Source organism: Anopheles merus, chromosome 2R (genome assembly GCF_017562075.2).
Source record: "Anopheles merus strain MAF chromosome 2R, AmerM5.1, whole genome shotgun sequence".
Classification (NCBI taxonomy): Eukaryota; Metazoa; Arthropoda; class Insecta; order Diptera; family Culicidae; genus Anopheles; species Anopheles merus.
This window is the reverse complement of record NC_054082.1, coordinates 22,301,277-22,323,014: the sequence shown is the minus strand read 5'-3', so window position 1 is coordinate 22,323,014 and position 21,738 is coordinate 22,301,277. Positions and strand designations below refer to the sequence as shown.

General features: G+C 49.8%; 1 protein-coding gene across 7 annotated transcripts in view; it reads right to left on the bottom strand.

Annotated features, from left to right (window-relative positions):
* The window catches only part of LOC121600951 (homeobox protein homothorax), a 192,328-nt gene that overhangs the window by 18,266 nt on the left and 152,324 nt on the right, over nt 1-21,738 (bottom strand). For all 7 annotated transcript variants that reach the window (XM_041929764.1, XM_041929752.1, XM_041929742.1 and 4 more), the window contains exon 10: nt 3,442-3,540. In XM_041929764.1, the coding sequence (XP_041785698.1) occupies nt 3,442-3,540 (99 nt within the window). The remainder of the gene's footprint in view (nt 1-3,441; nt 3,541-21,738) is intronic.

The following is a 21,738-nucleotide window of genomic DNA, read 5'->3' as shown; positions in this document are numbered from 1 at the left end:
ATCGATCCCGAGAATGTGTCTTTCGGGTGCGCATTCGCTGACGCTCCTCCGGTTGCGATCCTCCGTTCTCGCTAGTTCCGCGGGGCCCACAGCGTCCTGCGCTTCTCATCTTAATAAAATGATTTGTAATATTCTTCGCCTGCCTGCCTTTGGTTCCACACGGCACACACACACACACACAATGGAATGCACACCGGTTTGGGAGCCCGAGACGGAAGAGGGGTTGTCTTCTCCAAAGAGGCATGCCTGCGGAACGCATGGGCTCCGGTTCTTCGTGCGTTCTCCTGCCGTCTTGCTGAGAACGTCCCCATTCGGGCGGTCCTGCATGTGGGAAAGTGTTCAAACAAATATGTATTCAAATCAAGCGATGGATCAAAGTTGATCTCCATTTCCAGGGCGCACGGTGCACGGAGGGGGAAGACCCCAAGGTGGGGCTAGCAGAGAAGGAGGATCACTTTAGAATGGGATTCGCTGGGAGAAGAACGAACCTCCAAAGAACACCAAACAACACCACACGAAGCGAAAGAGAGAGAGAGGAACGTAAAGGGCGACCAGATCGGAACCGAAGCAAAGGAGAAGAAAACAAAACACAAAAAAAAAACTCCAAACCAGATAACTCCATGAAAAGCGTATTGGTTAGCTGCTTGTAGTGGATCAAACAAACGCGGAGATGGAGATGGCTCGCGGTCGAGATGGAACGCGATCTTCTCGGCTGTGCAGGCGTCTTTTTGGACGGAGAACGGCCACACAGCCGAGAATAAATGTCCCGGTTAATCTTAACCAGTTCCCCAGGAGAAGCTGGGGGGGGGGGGTTCATCTCCGTCCGTCTTCTTCTGCTTCGTTCCAGGACCCGCGCGCGCATACTATAAACGATAACCAATGAATCGGCTCGCCTCATCAGCGGTTCTATTGCCGCGGATATCGGTCGGTGGATTGAACGTTTTCACTCTTTCTGTGCTCGGCTTGTGCTTATGCGCTCTGCTGTTGGGATTGTTTTGTTCTATTTTACTTTTAAGTGTACCTTTTTTAGTTTAGATTGTTCCTGCTCTCTCGTGCCCTCCAGCGTCCACTTGTTTTTTTCCCCACCGGGTTGAACTTGTTTCGAGGGTTTTGTATGCTTCAATCTTTGCCTTCCTTTATCTGATTATCGCTACCCATTTGAAATGTTCATCAGACACGTCCGCAAGAGAGAGACTGTGTCCCCACGGGCGGCGAGGAGATGATGCGATCCCCTAGCAGCCTGCGCTATCGATCGCGTATTCAAAATGAGTGTTTCATTTCGGGGACGCGAACGAAACGAACTGAAATGTGAAGCAGCGAAACAAAACCCGAAAAGAAACCACCCTCTCTTTTCCCGCCCCCCGGGACGCTTCCAATTTATGAGTCTATGATAATGTTGACAAGTCGCGCGCTGTGTTTTCTGGGGCTGAATGGGCCCAAATTAGATAATGGCGATTAGATAGTGACCGTGCGGCACAACCAATAAGTCTTTCTTTAAACTGTGAAACCAAAAAAAAAAAAATGGACGGACTGCCGGTGCCTGCACTCTTTCCCAATCCCCGCTCTCTTCAACCCAACTAACCAGGCGATCAAAATGTGGTGGAAAGGAACAACGAAACACACACGAGCAACTGATTTCCCATCATTCACGCATTAAATGTTGCGAAACATTGAAAATGATGTGTAACACCGGTACCGACTTCCGGTACCCCGAGCCCGATGAATGCCCGATCAGCCTGGCCAAGTGAATTATTATTTCACCCATCATCCGTGTAATGATTTTATTTATATCACCGTACAACATCTTGCAACATCAGTACTACAGCACGAGTGCGCGTTTGTATCCCGGCTGGCTGCTGGACCCTTTTGACGAGCGTTTTTTTGGTTGTTGCTCCGCTGTTTTTTGTTTGAAAAGCAACGTGCCCCGAACCGTAACACCGGCGGCCACAACACTGGCATGCGGAACAATTCACCCTCCGAATTGCCCGAAAAAAACGAAAGAAAAAAACGCACCAAACAATGCTTCCTGACTTTGAAATCCTGTCAGTCACAGCACATCTGACGGTTGGCTGGCCGGCGGCGACGACGTCGGATACACACTCGGTGCCGCACCCGCCACATCACTTGTTTGTGTTGCGGGCGTGTGTGTCCGCGATCGAAATCGTCTTCCGGCAACGGCGAGGACCTAGCGTCGGGCGAAGCGGAGCGAAGTCGTCCTTTGCAGGCTACTTCATTACATGTGTACTTTGGCAAGTACACAGCCGGTCACACGGGGTTCGTGGGTTCCATTCAGCCCATTGTTGCTGCTGGTCGTAATCACACCTTCCGCTCCCTTCTTTTCGTGTGCCACGAATCCTTCCCAGTGTGAAGACTGCGGCCTAAAAACCGTTTTCCGAACGGGCGCGCGCACCCCTTTTTAGTCGGTTGTTGGGTAACGGCCGCTGACGCCATATCACCCGCTTGCCAATTCTTGAAGTGTGTGTGTGTGTGTGTGCGTTTGTCGCTCGGGATATTCTATTTCCCGTTTAGGTACAATTGCACACGTGGGTTAAGCAGACGGGGGGAGGAAGTAAACGGAAAAACTGCCCATCCAGCACAAATAAAAGCCAGCGCAAAACCGCGCGCATTTCGTGAACCGGAGGACGTTTCGTTTACTGGTGGGAAGTTTATCTGCCTGCCAGGCCTGTGTTGGTGTGTATCTCGAGAGGCTATTATCGGGCGTAAAAATGAAAACGATAGTAAAACGATAGTGTAAGACGGGGGGGGGGGGGGGGGAGAAAACAGAAGTGGGAGTGAACACCGTACGGCGAGTAATTTCTCAACCACCGCCCTCACACTGCAACATGTCAATTTCAGACGTCGTCGTGCAGATGACGGATGCAGACGAGTGTACCTTCTCCCCCCGACTGCTACCGACCGATTGCTGCCAAAGGAGCGGCCTAAGCCCGAACCGTTTCTGCCCCCTTTTCCGGGTTTGCCGTGCAGAGAGAGGGATGGGAAAACTTCTGCAACAACTTCGACAACCGAGTTCCGGTTAGCGTTTGTTCCGGCGCCATTCGTACCCGTGCGCCCCTATTGTAAAGGTGTTCTCGGCGTTGTGCGGCGTTCTGAAGAGCATTAAATGGTTGTGCGGAAAATTGTCGGGGGACGTTGGGGGGGTTCAGTGCGGAACCATCCATACCATGGTATGACGATGCAGAGCACTCCGATGGAAAAGTTTGAACGGGGGAACAAAAGGTAAAGGAGAAGGCAGCGGTTGGGCACACGTGCACAGCACGGTGTTCGGTACGTGCCGCAATCGTCTGCCGAGCTATGTGACAGATATGCACATGTATAGCAACGGGTGTGTATCACGTTTTCTGTGCCCCCTCTCTCCTGCAGGCTCCAGCGCAGGAGGACACTATCATGATTGTCATCGGCACTCGGGGCACGACCACTTACCTGGGCTGCCGAGGAAGACTGAAGAGTACAGGACGCGCCGGGACTGATCGACTCGGGCATCGGATGGCGATGACCATTCTCGCCTCGAACACCATCGACCTGTGGAGGGAGAAAGGAGAAAAAGAACACGGACGCATTAGAGTATGGCACGATTGGTATCGGTTGTACCGTATATGGGTACTGCCTGGGTTACTAGCACTCTAGTCGAGCACCGGGGCCGTTTGAATGTTGGACGACCGTCGTCCTTGGCGGCCACAGGCCTGAAAGTGATTTAGTATGTGCGTTTTTAACGTACGAACGCGCTTTGCCCAAGGATGCCGAAGGCGTGATTAGAGCGCCTCGGGTGTAATGTTGACAGTGCGGGACAATGTGTGGGATGAAATTAGTGTAGTGCATCCTCTCCCACACGCTGCTCTCTGGCTTTGTGTGTGTACCTTTAGCTCAAAACGATTCTGTTGAAACCGCATTATAAAACAATCCCCGCATTATTAGTTGCACATGCCGTTAAACGTCCGAAGAGGATCAAAACAGCAAAGATCTAACCCCCTTTAGCCCATTACTGCTCTGTTGATCTGTATCCAATGGCTATTTCCGACTCATCACACACTCTTCAGCGCCCTCGGACGGATCCACTTAGTCTACCCTTGGGGAGTCCAGCTTCGAGTCGAGTTAGTTCTCTCCTAAACATCTGGTTAAAATCGATTACTCATTGTTCGATTTATCACGCCTGTTTGAATGTATCGACCCTTTTTTTTCTGCTTCGTTTCCCTCTGCTGCTCCACACGCAGTGAAGTGCCGTGCTAATGGGTGTGTGTTTTCTTTCGGCCAGCGTTAAAGCGCGGCCGCAAGGAACCATTAAACTTTGCTACAGTTTGTAATGGGAGTAAAAGTGAAACTGAAGATTTTGCAAAACTATCTTTAATGTGCGCGATGCATGTTTGAAGCACAGACACACGCAAATACAGCGAAACCGAAGATCTCAAAGATATCTTGTGTGATCTGGTGCTGCACGGAGTACGACGGGGCACACTGTGTGACTTTTATTGGACCTTTCGTTCGTTGCTGTCGCTGCTGGAACACATAAAAAAGGATCGGCAGAACCGTTTGCAGCAGGGCTGTTTTGTCTGATCGATCGATACAGACACACACGCGGGCGATCGTATGGGGTCTTCTGCTTTCGTATGGGTCGCAAGATCACAGGAAAAGTCGGCACCGTTTCGGAAACGCAAAAGTCATTACGGATTGGTGTATTTTTGGTCACACAAAGCACAATTCGTTTGAGTTTGTGTGCTGTGGAGATTTACAGCAAAAAAAGGAAAGGAAAACACACACACGAGCATCAGCGAAAACAAACGAAAACGCGGGAAAATATGTAACATACACACACCGCCATATCTCTCTCTCTCTTACCCTCCCTACTGTACCGGAGATGGTGGAAAAACGCATAAACGCCAAAAAATAATGAACCCCCAATGAAAACTGTTTGAAGCCGCCATTCCGTTCTTCATCGATAGCGGAACTTTTCCCCTTTGGTGGGGCTGTTTTCTCTTCGGCTTTTCGTGCTTGGTGTTGCTTTGTTGCTCTCCTCCCCTATTGCTTGCATCTTGCCGTGTGCAAGTTTATTGCTGCGATTTAATTTTCCCCTGCTTTTGTTCTTTTCCCGTCCGCGCTGGTCAGCGTTGCGCGCGGAATAGAAGGCACAGGAAGCCGTGGGTACCGTGGCGGCGGTTTAAAGATCTTTTCGTGGAACTGCTGCTGCTGCTGCTCTGCCCCAGCTCAGCCGAAAATGTGTCGTTTCGGGGCGATACAAAATCGAACAACGGGCAACCAATTTTTTAACACGAATATCAAAGATTTGTGTACCATCGTGTCTCGGGGCGCAACAATAACACCAAGCAAATGCGCTGCGTTGCGCTGGTAAAGAGCGTAAACCCGTGTGTGTGTGTGTTTTGTAACATTTTCCACGAGCGCACGAGGTTTCTCCCTGTCTTTTCCATGCCTCGGTGCGTGATCGGTGCCGGACGTTTTTGACAATTTCCGCGAAACGCCACGAAATCCCCCCCACGGCAAGGGCTAGGCTGGCGATCGTTCACGGCGTGCGGCACCGGTGGCGCGCGATGATCGCACCGCCGGCAGTCGAGGAGTGCCATCGATGGGTTCGTTTTTAAAAATAGAGAGGCAGCGAAGGCCTGCTTTCCTCACCCATTCTAATTTTCGGGGTTTGAGCATTAGAAACACACACACATAAACACACGGAGGTCACACGGTGTTAAAAGCGTTTTTCCACGTCAAGTAAAAGCCGGGAAATTTTGGGGAAGTTTGTGTCGAAAAAGCAAAAGAAAATAAAAGGTGGAAAACGGCGGGGGGGGGGGTGTAAGTTTTCTTGTGATTTTGCTTTTGCTTTTCCACATTGAACAACAAAGCGAACGAAAAACAACTCAATCATGTGGGTGTGTGCGATGCTGGATGTGCCTTTTTCTCCCGGCGCGTTTCCAGCGAACGAAGCGGACCACCGGAACCATGCGTCACGCTCTTTTCGGCGGTAAACGCCGTGCCACTTGTGTGTGTGTGTTTTTAAGTAATATTTTCCCAAAGTGTCCATCTCATCTCATTTGAGAGCGTGTGTGTGTATGGCAAAGAGGAGGAAGGAACGGGAGAGAGAAAGAGAGGAGGCGAAGATTTCACCCGTTTCTTTATGGTCGTGTGTAACTCTTTGAGGAAACGCTAATGTTGGTGGCGATCATGGGCAAACATTATTGTTTAATTTGCTGGCAATAAACAAATCCATTTCCAGGCGCTTGATCTCCGGTGTGTGGCGGCGTTTTCCAGCGATGGAAACATTTTTCCGTCGTCTTATTTTTTTTTCTTTTGTTGAGTGATGTAGCAGCCAGAGTGACGGACACACTTTGCCTTCGCTTCTGCTGGGGCCTTGCTTGTCTGTTTGTGTGTGTGAATATTTGATCGTCTCTTCCGTTCGCCATTAACGGGACGCGCGCTGGTTGGATAAATTAATAGAAGCAAAACAAACGTCGCTTATAAAGCTGGTAGGGCGGAAATGTGGCCATTTTCCCGTACCCGGCTGCGTGTGCGGCTAGTGCACGGTTTCGGTTTAGCTTTTCCAATTCCTTACCTTTAACCAGGGCCCGAGCGCGGAGAGTAATGTTGTGATTGTAAATCAGAAGAAAAAATAAAAACCTCCCCAAGCTGCCTGGGTGTAGGTCGTTTTCCTACGTTATTTTTAAGCCGAAGCCGTTTTTCCACCCTGCCGCACTGAAGAAGTTTCCATCCAGCCGCAACTCCAGTTCCCATCCCCGTCGGTAGGAATATAGTTAATCGCTTAGATTGGCAATTTTTCGGGGCACAAAAATCATCCACTTGGAACGGTTTTATGGCTCCGCTCGCTCGGCCGCGCCCTGCCCTTGTCCTACCTGTACCATACCCGCGCGGGATCTGGGCCACGGTGACGATATAATAATTGGATAGAACATTTTAATGCTAAAAAATTGGCCTCCATAGGTCGGGGAAGCAGCCGAACCGCTAGCGTGATTGGGAAGGAATGCGGCCCACGGTGTGCGACCAAGAAACAGGACAGCAAAAACAAGCAACCCCTCTCGAAATTCCCGAACCAATATCATCACCGACGTGTCGTCGAGTTATATGTTATGGAAATTCGTTAAACTTGTGCCCCCAGGACAATTATTTCTCCTGCCCACCCCCAAGTCTCGCCCATTTTGCCACCTTTCCCGGTGAGCGACACAGAGCATGTGTAGCAAATTTCATTGCGGAAAAACAAATTTTCACTACCCATCGCGACCAGAAAGAATAAAGGAAAAAAAAAAACCCCTGGTAGGGTCGGTGCGGATGGATGGAATATGGTGAGTGCACACACACATACACGCACACACAAGCACACGTACGCGGTGCTGTTGGAAATTCTCCAAAGAAATTGATGTAATTTTTATGGAAAATTCGTTCGTCTTGTCTAGAGAATAAAAAGTAATCGCAAGACGGATGAGGGCACCGACGGGAGACGACACGATACGCGTATGTGTTGAAGAATTTAATCAAATTCCTTTTCACACCAGGCGGCGAACAGGAGGGCGGGGGACGAGTTTTTCCCGCACTTTCCCGCACGCGGCTCGGTGTGTCAGCTCGTCCCGGGTGCGAAGGAAGATGAACTTTTGCACAGATTATAATAATGGATGCGTGTATGAGGGGCGAACTCTCAGGTGAAATTGTTTCTTCTAATTTTGTGTCGGAAAAGCGAACTTCTAAAAGTTCTTCCCCTCCATATGGTTCCACTCGTTTTGCGGTCATGTTCGCCGCACGGTTTCCTCTGGGTTGAATGTGTCGAGCTGCCGGAAAGTTGGCGCATCAGCTCGGTACGGGTGTATTGGCGGCACTGGGAACGGTTAAGACTAAGCCAAAGCTGGGGGGAGGTATGGGTCGAAACTTGAGCCGACGGCCAAAAAATTAGCCGCTGAAATGTTGATGGAAGCGGAAACGAGAAGCGAATTAAGTCGCTTCCTCTGCACACGGACAACACGCGGGTTCGCCGCGAAGTTTGGCGTGTTTCTCGCTGCCTTAAAAGAGGAAGTTAGTTGCCCGGTCTTTAGAATATTATTTACGCTCGCAAACACACTACGGCTTTGTGTGTGTGTGTTTGCTGGTTGAAATTATGCTGTGTGGGATATTACTATTATGCGCCAGCAGGCAACCGTCAACCGTAAGCACAGAACGTGCACATGCTGGAAAGAATGAAGGGTGAGGTCTTATCCGTCGGCTAGGTAAAATCCAAACATTGAGGCCTTTGTTTTTTCCCAGCCCAGCCGAAACAAAAAATGAATAAAACGTTGGCCCCTCCGTCTTTTTCCGTGCTGCTGCAGAACTACTTTTTCGGCGTTTCCATCGTTCATTCGCTAATGTGTCACCCACACTTAACCCCCCCTAGCTCCGTGCTCAGAATTTAGCTAAACAACGAAAGCAATAAAAAGAAGCCAAACGCAAAAGAAAACGAAGCACCACACAAACCCCCTCCCCCGCCCCCCGGTACTTCCGTTTCCCTACTCCCACGAAAAAGAGCGGATGAGGTTTTCCATTTCTACTGAATGGCGGCGACTCATTGCTTTTCGGACCAACGCCAAAGACGGAACTTTTGGGCAAACGTACACGCCACCTCAAACCGGCATAACCCTAGTGAAACCCACATGCACACACACACAGACCGGGGCACCATTTTGAGTGGTTTTCGATGGTAAAATGGGGAACTCAACAACGGGGCAAAATAAAACAAAACAGCAAAGCTAACCAAACGCGCTAACCAACGGAAACAACAGCAACAAAAAAGGCAGCGAACCAACCAATAATGGCCCGGCCGTCCGTCGTCCCGTTCGGTGGTTGTTGTCGTAGTGGGCCGTCGGTGATTCCATCAAGAAGCGTTTGCGAACAACATCCTCACTCTCCTCTCTCCCCACCTCCATTTCGCCCCTCCTACACAATTACCCCATGTTGTGGCACAAAATTAGAAGAGGACAGGCACAAACCGGGCCCAAACCAACGAGGACGACGGGAGGATGCGGTGTATATGTACACACACACACCGGTCGCCCCACATCCGTTCGTGACCGATAGGGGAATGAGTTGTGTGCCGCTTCGTGTACCGCGGTGCTGATGAAATAAACTAACGCCCAAGAATCGAATAGCAATAATAGCAGCACTAATAACATGCAACACAGACACACACACACATACACATACACCGGGGGCTCGGGAAATGGACGCACACGCGAAACAAGAGCAGGCCCGCCAGCTGGGGCGCCGAAACTGAGGAATATAATCAGGCCAAGGCACACAAATGCTAATTTCTGTACATAGAGCAGTCCCTACTCTCCCTGCCTCCCTCCCCTCCACCATAAAAACAACGGACCCCAGGATCTGAGGGGATCAAGGGAAGTGTTTAAGAGAAAGAGAGATAGAGAGAAGAACAGGAAGAAGCAAAATGGAAACTTTTCGATGTGAAACTGAAACCCCCTTTGCCGAAGTGTAAGGCACGGTCAGGGACCATACGATATCGGAAGGATATATTGGAGATCGGAAGGATCAAAACCGGCGGCATATGTGCGCAGCTGGTGTGTGTGTGTGTGTGTGTGTGTGTGTGATGTTGTGGAGCCATTAGAAACTTTGAAGCTTGAAGTCGAAACTGCTACTACCAAGAAGAAGCATGTGACCATCACTGTTAAATAGGGGAAACTGTTTGAAATTCAACGCTTGCAAAGACTGGCCCGATGCACGGTTTTCAATTTCAAATCGTTTGAAAGAATCAGTTCCAGCAAAGATGCAACGATTGAACCTGTGTCCCGTAACGCGCTCTGTACATGTGCGTGTACACAATCGGACGATCATTCCACGATCGTTTGAACAAACGAGTGGACAGAAATCACAAGCGACATCAATCTGATAGCTAACCGGTATGAGTTGAAGCGGTAAACAAGCCGAGAAGATGAAGGCCCCGGCATCGCCCAAAAGGTCCAACCCTCCGATGTTGTAGCGGATATGGTTCTGCACCGGACAAGAGGAAACGAATGTCCAGCAGTGGCAGTAGGATACTTCCAACTCTGATAATTTCTTTCTCTCAAGATGCTTAGTCCACAGTGTTTAAACGATGTACTGCCAGCCTCCCTCCGTGCCCCAACAGAAGAAACTTATTGGAAAGTTTCCGGTCGAGTCAGACGGGCCGGCTGCTCACTACTCAAGCTTTGACACTTTTGGCTTTAGGAAAAGTTGAAACACCGATAAAGCAACCGCTGGCCATAAGTCAGGTGGGGGATGGTGGGATCTGATACGCACTGCAAGATAGGGCCCAGCTCGAGCAGTGATCAACGTGTGGAAAACTTTGGGAAAAAATATACAGTCGTGTGCGTCTTCGTCCCCGGCAGAGCAAACAAACAAACTTTAACACTTACTTCATCGAATCGCACTCGTGAAATCGTGCCGGAAAGTTGGAAGTTGACGGTATGGGGGACTGGGAGTCCGCAAGCGCAAAGTTTGCGTCCACAACCGGTAGCCGAAGCAGCGGACGGGACCATCCGTTTTGGCAGTCAATCTTGTGCGTAGTTATCAGTGTGGACAAGAAAAAATAAATAACTTCCAAAATCATCCGTCGAAGATCGCGTACCATTCGTCCGGTTGAAATGGTTGACGGACGGTTGCGGGATGGCAGGGAGAACTCCGCTGTCTATCCAAGTTGTTGCTACAAGCAACAAAAAAACAAAAAAACCGCGCTATCCAAAATTGATCACCTTTCGCGCTAGTATGAAACGCTCGACTGTGAACGCGACTGTGGTGCGTAGTGTGCGTTTTTATTCACTCTCTCTCTCTCCCGCACGGTTATTTGTGGCACGTTTCTGGCTGTGGACGGGGCATTATTTAGCTGTATAAATTTACGGTTTGTTTTTATTCGTTCATTATGATCCGAGCGCGCAGCAGTTTGCACCTTGCAGCGTGGGATCCTTCGCCGCGTTATCTTCGTCAGCCGTCGTCAGTCAAACAGTTTCGACTGACCAAAGGCAGAAACCAAAATTAAAAGGTTTGGAATTTTTCAAACCGCAGCTCCACAGCTCACTGGGTGTCCAATGACCGACGGGAGTCTGGGGCGCTGGCGATCGCCGGGCAAACCCCGCGCGAAAGGTCGCCAGTTTGTTTTTTTTTGCCCTTTTCCGAGACTGACGAGCGGGAAGGGATGCCAAGACTTTGATTGAAACCTTCGCTGAGATAGGGCAAGAGATATAGAGGCATCCTAGGTAACAGTTGTCCGTTTGACGAGTTTGTCCAAAACTTGAACAACTGTGCGATGTCCATAAAGCTCGCCCAGTCGGCGGCACAGGTCGGCGCGTCTCGGGCATTAATCATTTTTAGGCATATTTCTTGGGGTCCACTTTGGTCCTCCGTTTTGGAGCCACGGGCCAAAAAACAAACGAGCGATGAGGTGTTTCAAGTTGTATGGATTTCCGTTTGTGTGTTTGTCATAGCTGGCACGATAAAGTAATGGGGCAGGGCAGCAGGGGGAGTTATTTGGGAATGCGGTAAGTTTTGAAATAACTAGCTTTAGACGCGTTTGAAGCAATGTGACGCTTTAAGGCACCCGGGGATTATAGAGGCGTCCATTCCATTTCATTGCCGCAGGCAGGTTTTGCTACATTGTGCGTGCGTTACGCCTTTCCGATTAGGCTGAAGGCTTCGTTTTGCAGTGGGGGGGGGGGGGGGGGGGTGGGGGAAGGGGAAGAGACTTCAAGGGGTTCCATTTTTGGGGCTGCTTGCCTCCTCCCACGAAACCCATCCATTTGTGCATGTTACGACTATGGTTTCGTTCGGCTCTGGGTTCGAAATGAAAAATCCTTTACGAGCACAGTTTGCGCTAGCCCGGGACACCATTCTGCTGGGGAATATTATGCACGTTTTGGATGTCGAGATACGGACCGGTAAAAGAAATAGCCTCAACGGGGGGAAAAATAGCAGAAAGAAACCCCAACCTTTGCGAAAGAAACCGGGTCCTGGGTGTCGCTATTCGTTTTTTTTTGGTGTGTGTGTCTTAAACTTTGTGGCAAATTGTTCTCGATCCTTTCGACATTGAGGTTGAACCGCCACCACCACTCCTACCGACCCGGTCAGGCCGTTAGGCGCACCTGGGATCCCAACACCGAACGACACGACGAGCGACGGTCGGAGCGTGCATATTAGATTGAAGAATTTACACATCCCAGCATATTCCACCGTATATATATAGTGGGGTTTTGCAGAGCTACTATACACCCTTTATCTTGTGTCTGTTTGTTTGTGTGTTTGTGTCTGTGTTTTAGCCTGATAGTTGGGCCGCGCTGGCAAGGCGGCAGTGACCAAAATTTGTTGGCGTATAAACTATGTGATAATGGTTCGTTTTGTCGTCCCTTCTGCTCTCAGTTCCTTGGCTGAGGACGCGAGGGGAGCGTGCAAGTTACAGCCAAAACCCGTGTGCGCTTAGTTGGCAGAGCGCGGTGGGATTTTGGGAAAGGATTTTCTTCTCAATCTTACTGCTGCAGCACCAGCAGCAGCGGTACGATCTCTTAAGCTGAAGCTATTTTCTCTCTGTCCGAAGTTTCTTGGAATTGTGCAAAAGTTCATTACATCCCTAACGCAGGTGGAGGACATTCTCTAGTAAAGAAAAAAAAACATCCTCGAGTACGTACACACACACACAAACCGACCGGTATCTGCGGTACATTTGTGAGGATTTGTTTCCTTATTAAGAAGTTTGGGAAGTTTTTCGTTTTCACTGTGCTCAAATGAGATTGCACCTGGTTAAGCCGGAGTGGGATGAGTCGAATAAAAATGTTTCAAGATTTCGTTTCGTTTTTCGTCTGCGTTTTTTTGGCTTTGTGTGTGTGTGTTTTAGTTATCTTGCGCAGCAAAAACAAATAACAATCAATTTCAATGTAACTTTGCTTTGCACAGCGCCTTTGTGGCGTAGTTTCTTGTTACAGAGCATTTGTCGAGGGTTGCAGCTCAACCAAAAAAGTCGCTACAACACGTGATATACCAGTCCCAGAGAGTGGAACAGAATGTCCCGTGGACATAGCAACTCATGTTACCAAAGTAACACAAATAATAAAAAAAGAAAAAGTAGAACATCGCAAGATGCAGCGAAGATCGTCGCGCGATCGCGTGTTTTCGCAATTGCATCATAACACCGCCGCGGATTGGAAGTGTAGTAATAATTTTCTGTACCGTGTAAAGTTCTGTAATTAATTCGGATGACATGTTGACATTGATGGCATCGGGGAGGCGTTTTTTTTCTCTCTCTCTCATACTAGTCCTTCGACAGCAGAAGTGAGCCGCACGAAGGAAGTGAAGTGAAGTGTGTGTGTGCAGTCTTTTAAATTAATATTGACACTGAGAAGAGAGAACAAAAAAAAACTGCCTTTCACGCGAGTACCCGCGAGGATCGCATTATATTGCCAATATGTGTCGCGCGTAGCCATTGCGACATTAATGCGACGTTTTGTGTGTGGCAAAAGCACATATTCCAAACGAACCCGGGACACACTCTCGGCGGTGCATATCGAATATGGACGGGACTAAAAATAAATGTCAAACGAGCGGGATAAGTGGTAAAGGGGGCAGGCATTCCGCGAGTTGTCAACGGCTCGCACGGGCACCAACGTTAAGCGCATCGCAACGTACCAACCAACCAACCAACCAACCAAGACCGGGTGGCCGTAGGAACATAAAGATCGGGAAAAATTAACAAACCATCCATCGGGAAGGATGTAATAAGGAAAGGCCACAACAACACCAACAAAACAGCAACAAAAAACCCTAGCCACAGAAAGGGTAATCATTTAAAAACTACAAGCACACGAAGAGCGATACGTTTGGAGAAGGAGGGGGGGGGGGGTAGGGGGCACCGATGCGTCGTGAGCGGGTTGAAAAACTTGCCAAGAGCGAAGCGCAAGGAGCAAAGCAAAGCGCAGGAAAAAAAGAGCAGGAAAACACACACACAAGACTACAACGAAACCCCACAGCACAGCATGTTCGAGTGTTATCCATATTTGCATGCTGTATTAATTGTCGTTCTGTAATTTAGCAACCGAAACGAGCGATCGCAAAGGGGGGTGATGGAAGGGTGGAGGGTGGTGCACGCGTGATTTTCGCGATGACAGCGTGCAGTGGGCCGTCCGAACGGGCGTCCGGGCTGCTATTGCTGTGCGCTGTTTACACCGTGTGATCGAACTGTTCGCACAGCCTACGCGAAGTCAGAACCGTTCGGGACGGGAATTTGTTTCCGGGCGCGTGTATGTGATGCAGTTTATCGCACCCTTGGGGGGAGGGGGTAGGGAGTGAGCGGCTAGTGCAGCGGAATTTTTCCTCATCCCGGGTGTGTGTGTGTGTGTGTGTGTGTTGAGTCCGCGAGCGCGCGTGTACCACTGATGCTGCTGCTGCTGCGGCTGGTGGCAGTACCGAGCCCGTGTGCTTTACAACATTTTTCATGTGCATGTGTCAATTTTGTCTTGTCCTGCGCTACGGGTTATTTTAAACTTTGTCTGCTTTTTTTTATAAAAAGGGATTTGTTACCCAAAAAAAAGTGCACAAAAAAGGTTGAAGGTAACATTTTTCCAATTCGCCACCGACCTGGAGAGAAATACGGGAGGGATGTGATTTTTAAACTTACGACGTCCTTCGTCGTCTTCTTGTTGGGTTTGGTTTGACTTTGCAGCCCTCACGCTACCACTAACCGTGCTGGAGCTTCTTTTTTTTTTGGTCTTGCTACAATACAATCAGTTTATAGGGGTGTATCTTTTTGCTGTAAGAAAATGGCACTTTGGGGAAAAATAATTCTTGTCTGGATGGTGTATTTTTCGTTGCTACCTTAGCCTGGCTCTTGCACACACACACCGTCCTGGGATCCTGACATTCCGTTTGTTGAGTCTTGTTGTCGTCCCAGTCGTCAATTAATTCAACTGTGACGGTGTTAATGGAATGGATTTTGCAGACAATAAAAAAGCCAAAACAAACCTCTCGACGAAGAAAAAAAACGGGAAAAGGGCAAGATACGGTGTGAGCGAAAGTAAGGTAACAGCAAAAAAAAAAAACGCCAAGGAAAACCAACATAAAATCGGAACCAAATCAAGGGCCTTCAAGTTGTGTTTCTATGTTTCTGTGCGTGGCTGCGAGTGTGTGTCCTTCGCTTGACATAACTTTCTCCTCCCGTTACAGGGAGGTGCCCGCAAATGGCCGTTACCGTGGGCATCGGAAATGGTACCCAAGTGTGTCCTTTGCGCCCGTGAACGCACAATAACAAACAGTGTCCCGGGTCCGTGGGATGTTGTTTTCAAATCAAATCCAGCCATCCTGCACGATTACGACAACTCCGAGAACGTGGATGATGGTGGCGGGCGTGGTGTACATTAAGTGTATTGAAAATTACTTTATGTGTCTGGTGAGCGATGTCTGTGGCCGGGAATGGATTTTTTTTTGTGTGCTTGATGTTGGCTGATGCCTTCTTTAAGGTAATGCATTTGCTCGCCTGCCGTTACTCGAAGTTGTTATTTTTGGGACAGTTTTTTGGTGTTGTTGCTGCTGCTGCTAATCTATCTAGGTGACAGTTTGTTTTCATGTCATTACGCCCCTCAAAATGTACCTAAAACGGTGTCCAGATATCAATTGTAGATGTGTAGTGTTATTATCGCTACCGCACGGTGATTGTGCAGTTCGGCGCTTGCTTGGGGAGGAATGAATTCCCTCGGAAATCGTTCCCTCCGACAAGCTTCCCGAGGGAGGTGAACCAATAGAAGAAGCGGAGCCGCATCGCTTTGTGTCTTTTGAATGGACTATTGTCTTCCCATTATCTGTTCCCAGATAGGGTAGGAAGATGCGTCTGGAGAACGAGCCCAATATCTCGTTCCATCTGCCAGCAGCTCGGAGCGCAATATCTAGGCGCTGATATAGGTACTTTTAGTTGGTTGGAATGAATTCCAATCTTAAAAAGAAAAACGAAAATGAAAACCACAACAATAACAATCCCTTCCGCCCCTGCAGCCAGTGTTTGGAAAGATAATTTAAATCATTCCCCCCTCGGATCTCTCACCGGTGTGCTGACAGTTTGTCGGGGCGCCAGTCCACCGCCCGAGTGGCGCGAGCCTGCGTCCCATTATCGTTGCACTGCATCAGCAATCAAAGCGATCCAGGTATTGGAGACTCGAGAGCAAAAAGCTGCGACCCGAGAATGTCGCCTTCGGGGGTTTTCTACGCGAGCAGTGTGGTGCCTTGTCCCACAACCCCCGCCGTAACATTCATCGTCCACAGGCGCCCGCCAAGCCCTAGATGAATGTAATCCTGTAATTGCCATCGGCATTGTCATTAGATGTATGAGCTATTGCGACCATATTAGCAATTTAGGTTCGCCCCGTCTCCTCCGGGTGAAGAACAAAAAGGTGCGCTGGTGCGCCCTGCCAATACCACACGACAAAACGGTCGGACGGTCGGTCCGAGACACTGACCGGGGACGAAATTAAACACGTAAAAGATGCCTAATCAAAGGCAGCAAAACTACAGCAAAACCAATATCTTGGTCCTTCCTTTTGTGATACGCCGCACGCCCTTTTTACCGTCGGTGGTCGGGCTTTGGATGCTGCTGCTGCTTCTGCTGCCTTTCGGTGTATGTGTGTGTGTGTGAGTGTGTCCACACGGTCAATCAAAACAAATTGTAATAACGGTTTATGGCGATTGCGCCAAGGATTTAGCGTAACGAAATTTACTGCCAATTGCTTTTCGATCCTTTTTCCGAGCGACCCCAGCGAGCAGCGCTGCGTTCAAGGATCTTTTCCGTTACCCAATTTCCTCCGTGTCCCGATAGAGGGCAGAAAAGAAGTCGCCAACAGTGTGTCCGGATGTGTGTGTGTGTGTGCACGCCCGTGTGCAAGATGTGGAGGGAAACGATGATTTAAAAAGCAATTTCCCTCGGACTTTTTGTACTGTGCTGGAAAAGTGGAGTGTGTCCTCGGCGGTCTTTTTTTCTCTCTCTCCTGATCTCCGCCGTCTCTCGTGCGTTTGCACCAAAACTTTTCCCGCTTCTAAGAAGGCTGAAGGAGGAAAATGTGATGCTTGTGTTGAGATAAAAATGGCCAGCGCGCACCCGACCCGGTGTGAAAGAATGCGCAAAACCGTTCGTCTCATGACCCTCGCTCCTTCTTCCGGCTTTCGGTTTCGCCGTGTCGTGCCCATCCGGTGAATGGTCCGCAAAAATGTTATTACAGATTATTCGGATGAGATTTCCATTGTCCTGTGCGCGCTCGCTCTCTCTCTCTATCTCTGTTACGCTCATGGCCAAATGGGTTTGGCTGGCTGGGTCCGGGGTTTTTTGGGTTTTCCACGTACACAAAAGCTAATGCTTTACGCAAACGAATACTCGGAAAATGATCTGTGCATTGTTGATAGTAGTAGCGTACGGTGGGCACTACACAGCATACTCACACACACACACACACACACACACACACACACACAAACATACAGTAAAGCAGAGCAGACGGGGTTCATAATAGCAAAATGGTCGCTTGTGGAAAGAAAAATTCCATTTCACCGGTCTTGCGCTTCTTCGACGGGACGCAAAATGGTGTGCACAGAGCGTTCGTTTGTGCTTGTGCTACCGTCTGTTGCTGGCCGGGTCTTGTTGCCTTTTCGTTGCCCAAGAGTCCCCTGTCCCGGCCGTAGAAGTGCAGCACATTTTCTTCTGCGGGCGGAAAGAAAAACAAACCAACCCCTCCCGGCCAACCCGCGCGGGTCTTCCCTTTAGCCTGCGTCGTAGCGTCGTCGGTTGATATTTTGCTGACGGGGCTTTGCTATGCCCATTTCCATCGCCACAATTCCATCGCTGAGTGGCCGGCCAGTGGGACGGCCAAGAACAAAGGCAGCGTTTTGCATGTGCCTGACGGTTCGACCATTTCTCTGTCGCGTTTGCTCTTAAATCATTGCTCCAGGTGGCGCAAAAGCAAAGGCTGCACCACGGCAGCAGGAACTGTTCGTTTGCACAAACCGGGCACTTGGGAGAGGGACGGTGGCGCGCAAAATGTGTAACGAAACATGACCGATCCGATAACGCAACCCCGGAGCGGCTCAGGTACGGCCGGGCCGAGATGCGCGGCAAGCGAAGTAACGAGATGTGTGCGACCAGGGCCGAGCCGATCGAAGTGAAACAAAACAGACAGACCCGGGAGAGAGAGAAAGGCAAGGGACCGCATGTGGGTGTGGGCCTCCTCCTTCGCCATGGGGTCATCCCGTGGTAATAACGATTGGTCAGTCTCAAATGTCGCCCATCGTCCCTCTGTCGGTGCTGTCACTGTCGAGGTGAAAGACGCATAGGCCAAGAAGCGTCGTCTTCGTCGTTGCCGCAAGCAAGCGAACACACAATCGCCTGGGACGCACGCTCGTACCGAGCGCTGGCCCGATGCGGTGCTAAAAGGCAGGCGGCCTTCGAGACCGTATTTCTCCGGTCGGGTCCCTTTCTTCGATGTGACCTCCCGCTGTGGTGGTGCGGCGCGCTGCCTGGCCTTCTACCTTCAAGCATCGAAGGTACCTTAAGAGAGGGTGCCCTCGAACAAATGTGGACCCGCTGCCCACCGGGTTCGATTGACCGGTGACCGAAAACAGACTCGAAAAGCCATGCTGCGTGCATGCGTGTGTGTGTGCAGCTCTAGGTATCGTGCGCAGGACGCCATTTCACGCGGGCTCCGGTCGGCTCGCTGTGATGTGCTTGACCGGCCGCAGGGACCGCAGCGCAGGACAGATTCACTCAAAGCTGCCTCATTTCAGCCCATTTCGTTCCGCCTGCTGCCATATCGAGGTGGACCGATAATTCGATAAGGTTCGGGAAACTGACGGGGACCTACACAACTGCTTGGGAGGAGACTACGGCAACGTACGGTTGACACATAGCCACATAGCGGCCGGGATCGGGAAGAAAACAGGCCCCCTGGATCGCCGTGTGTGTGTGTGTTTGTGTGTCACAAGATGGATGAGGATAATCTCCCGGAGCCGAGGCGAGTGAATGCGTTTTGGGCCCCTCTCGACGCTTCATTTCTTTCGCCCGAAAAAGGCAAGATTCTTCTCGAACGCCTTCGATCGGTCGGTCCGGAGCCCGTGCGTAAAAGGCAGCGCCTTTCCGTCCCTCCGATGGTTTGGCCGGTTTGGTTTTAAACTATGTGACAGTACAGGAGAGCGCGCACACACGCAAGCTTTTTCAACACTGACTCGGTCGAGCGATCTTTCCCGTGCTCGCGCAGAAAGAACTGATCGGAAACAGGGAATGGGGGGAAAGCTCTCTCCCTACCAAATGATGTTAAACGATCGTCGAGAGCAGTTGAACTTTCCTTTGGTGCGTCCCGCGCGCAAGGAATCGACACCGCGGGGTGCCATATCAGTGTGTTGATTGCATCATTTTAAGGGTTTGTTTTGGGACGCTGCGTGTCCAAGCCTCCGCACCTCGACGGTCGGTGGTGGTGGGACCCGGGATGGGAGAGAAATTGATGATATTTGTGTGTAATGGGGAGGGTGTAGTAAAGGTTTTGGTGAACGACTACACCAAGAAAGTTAGACAGCCCGGGAAAAGGTGACGAAGGTATAATGAATTTGGCAATGAAGCGGTCCTAAGATCGTGAGGAATGTGTAAGATGGGAGTGTAATTAAAATTTGAGCAAACTTTGATTGGCAAACTTATTTTGCTCTCACACATACATTCGCCCGTGTGCTCCCCCTGTAGACAGTAAATCTGTGTTGAGCGTAGAAAAAAAAGCTCCCCATCCGATCCGCTTTTTTGAACGCACACGACCCCGTAGTGTAAAAGACCAACCTTTTTGGTATGAAGCTACGGGGTCAAGCTAAGGCATTCGTGTTGCTAAAGTTTCAAGCAAGCTACTTTAATCTAAGCTTTAGTAAACGTACAACAAATGCTGTCGTTAACAAATTAAATAAAGTTCCCCAGGGCCGCTAAAAAGCGAAACGTAAAATATTCACAAATAGGCACATAAATACGCACACACACACATACACATACATAAAACCGAAAGTAACGAAATGCAAAATTAATCTATATGCTAATTATAATTTGCTACACACACACACACAAGCCGGCGTCGAACCCGTCGAGCCAGCGAAAGAATCGACTAAAGATCGTGAATGAAGAAGCGGCGGCACGTCGTGGAGAAGGCCACACCGGTCCAGCGTGCTGGCCATTACAATAAACGACACACTCTCTCACACACGTACACACACACACACACACACACACGCACACATTCCCATGCACACACAAAGGCATAGTGAAGATACACTCGGCAAAGCAGCAGCAGCAGCAGTTCCTTTGCAAATGCAACTAAAGTTGCATTAAGACTTCCAGTCCGTTGCTGCGCATTGGGTGACGGGCGACGAGGTACGTGTGAGGCGGCGATGGCGGCCGCAGCAAAACAGCAAGAAATGCACATCGCATTTTAATTTGGCATTATCTGTATCATATTCGCTCCGCGCGAAACGATTTTGTTTTAAATGTCTTCCAAACTGCGGCACATCGTTTTGCCGTCCGTTCGTTCGTTGTTGTTTTTTTGCTGCTGTTGTTTGCGCCTTCTTTGCTTCGCACAAATATGTATCCCTCGTAGCATCCTGCGTGTGGTGTGGTGCGGGGCCCCTAGACTGCCAGACACAATTGCCTGCCAGCAAGTGCCACTGAGTTTTGCGTTTCATTTGTCTTTCCCCCTCGCCATCGGCGGTGCATTGCACACCGCGCTCGGGTGGAGTTTGTTTCATTTTTATTATCTTTTTTTTCATTCCCCCCGGGGACGATCGCGCCCCGGGGCTTTGGGCTGTGCTCGTGCTTTTGCTCCTCCTTTGAATTCATAATTATTTACGGAAGGTGAGGGGGGGGGAGTGGGAATGCAAAAGGAGTGCATCAATGTGCACAAACGCATAAGTCAATCAGAGTGAGCTGAGCGAACCCATTTAATGCTTCCAGGTGCCTCCCCCCCGAAACTGCTTCCCCTTGGCTCTTTAGCCCGTTCTTGCCTGCCCGTGTCTTGGTCGTGTCATTTGAGTGAGCTTTAAAGGGGGATGCGTGGCCTCATGCGTTCTCCTCTTTATCTTGTGCCTGGCAGGAATGCAACTGTCCCGCGGTGAGGGCGAAGTAAGTAAAGGGTGTTTTATTCCCTCTCATTATTCCTTCGATGAGTTCGGCACGTTTCTTCGCCGTTCCACCACCACAGTTGCGGATTGAGAGAGGGCACCAGCAAAAAAAAAAAACACATTTCGACGCACATTACCGCAATCGGGCTGGTGCAACGATGGCGCACACACTTCAATCAACGAAACGCACATTGTGCGAAATTGGCTCCGTAACACTAAAAGAGCAACTCGTTGCATACAGATGGGGTTGAAATGGGAAAGAATGCAAAGCTTATTGACGAGCGATATAGAGTGGGAGAGAAGCATACAAAAAAAGAAGAAGCAACTCACATTTCTGCGATTAGTCGCTTAAGTCGATCGCGGCGTCGGCGGACAAATCTCTGCACCGCAGGACACGCGGCAGTTCCGGCTGCCGCGCATGTTAAGCAGCTTGCCGTGCGGACGCTAAAGAGCCAGCCGCAGTAACATAGCATTGCAAGCAAAACGGCAAACAAATCAGCTTGGCACGATTGCCCGACACCGGTGTGTGGGTTGAAAATGGGGAAAACCGTGAGCGGGTAACGTGTTTTTGCGCGCACATGCAACACGAGCACCTAG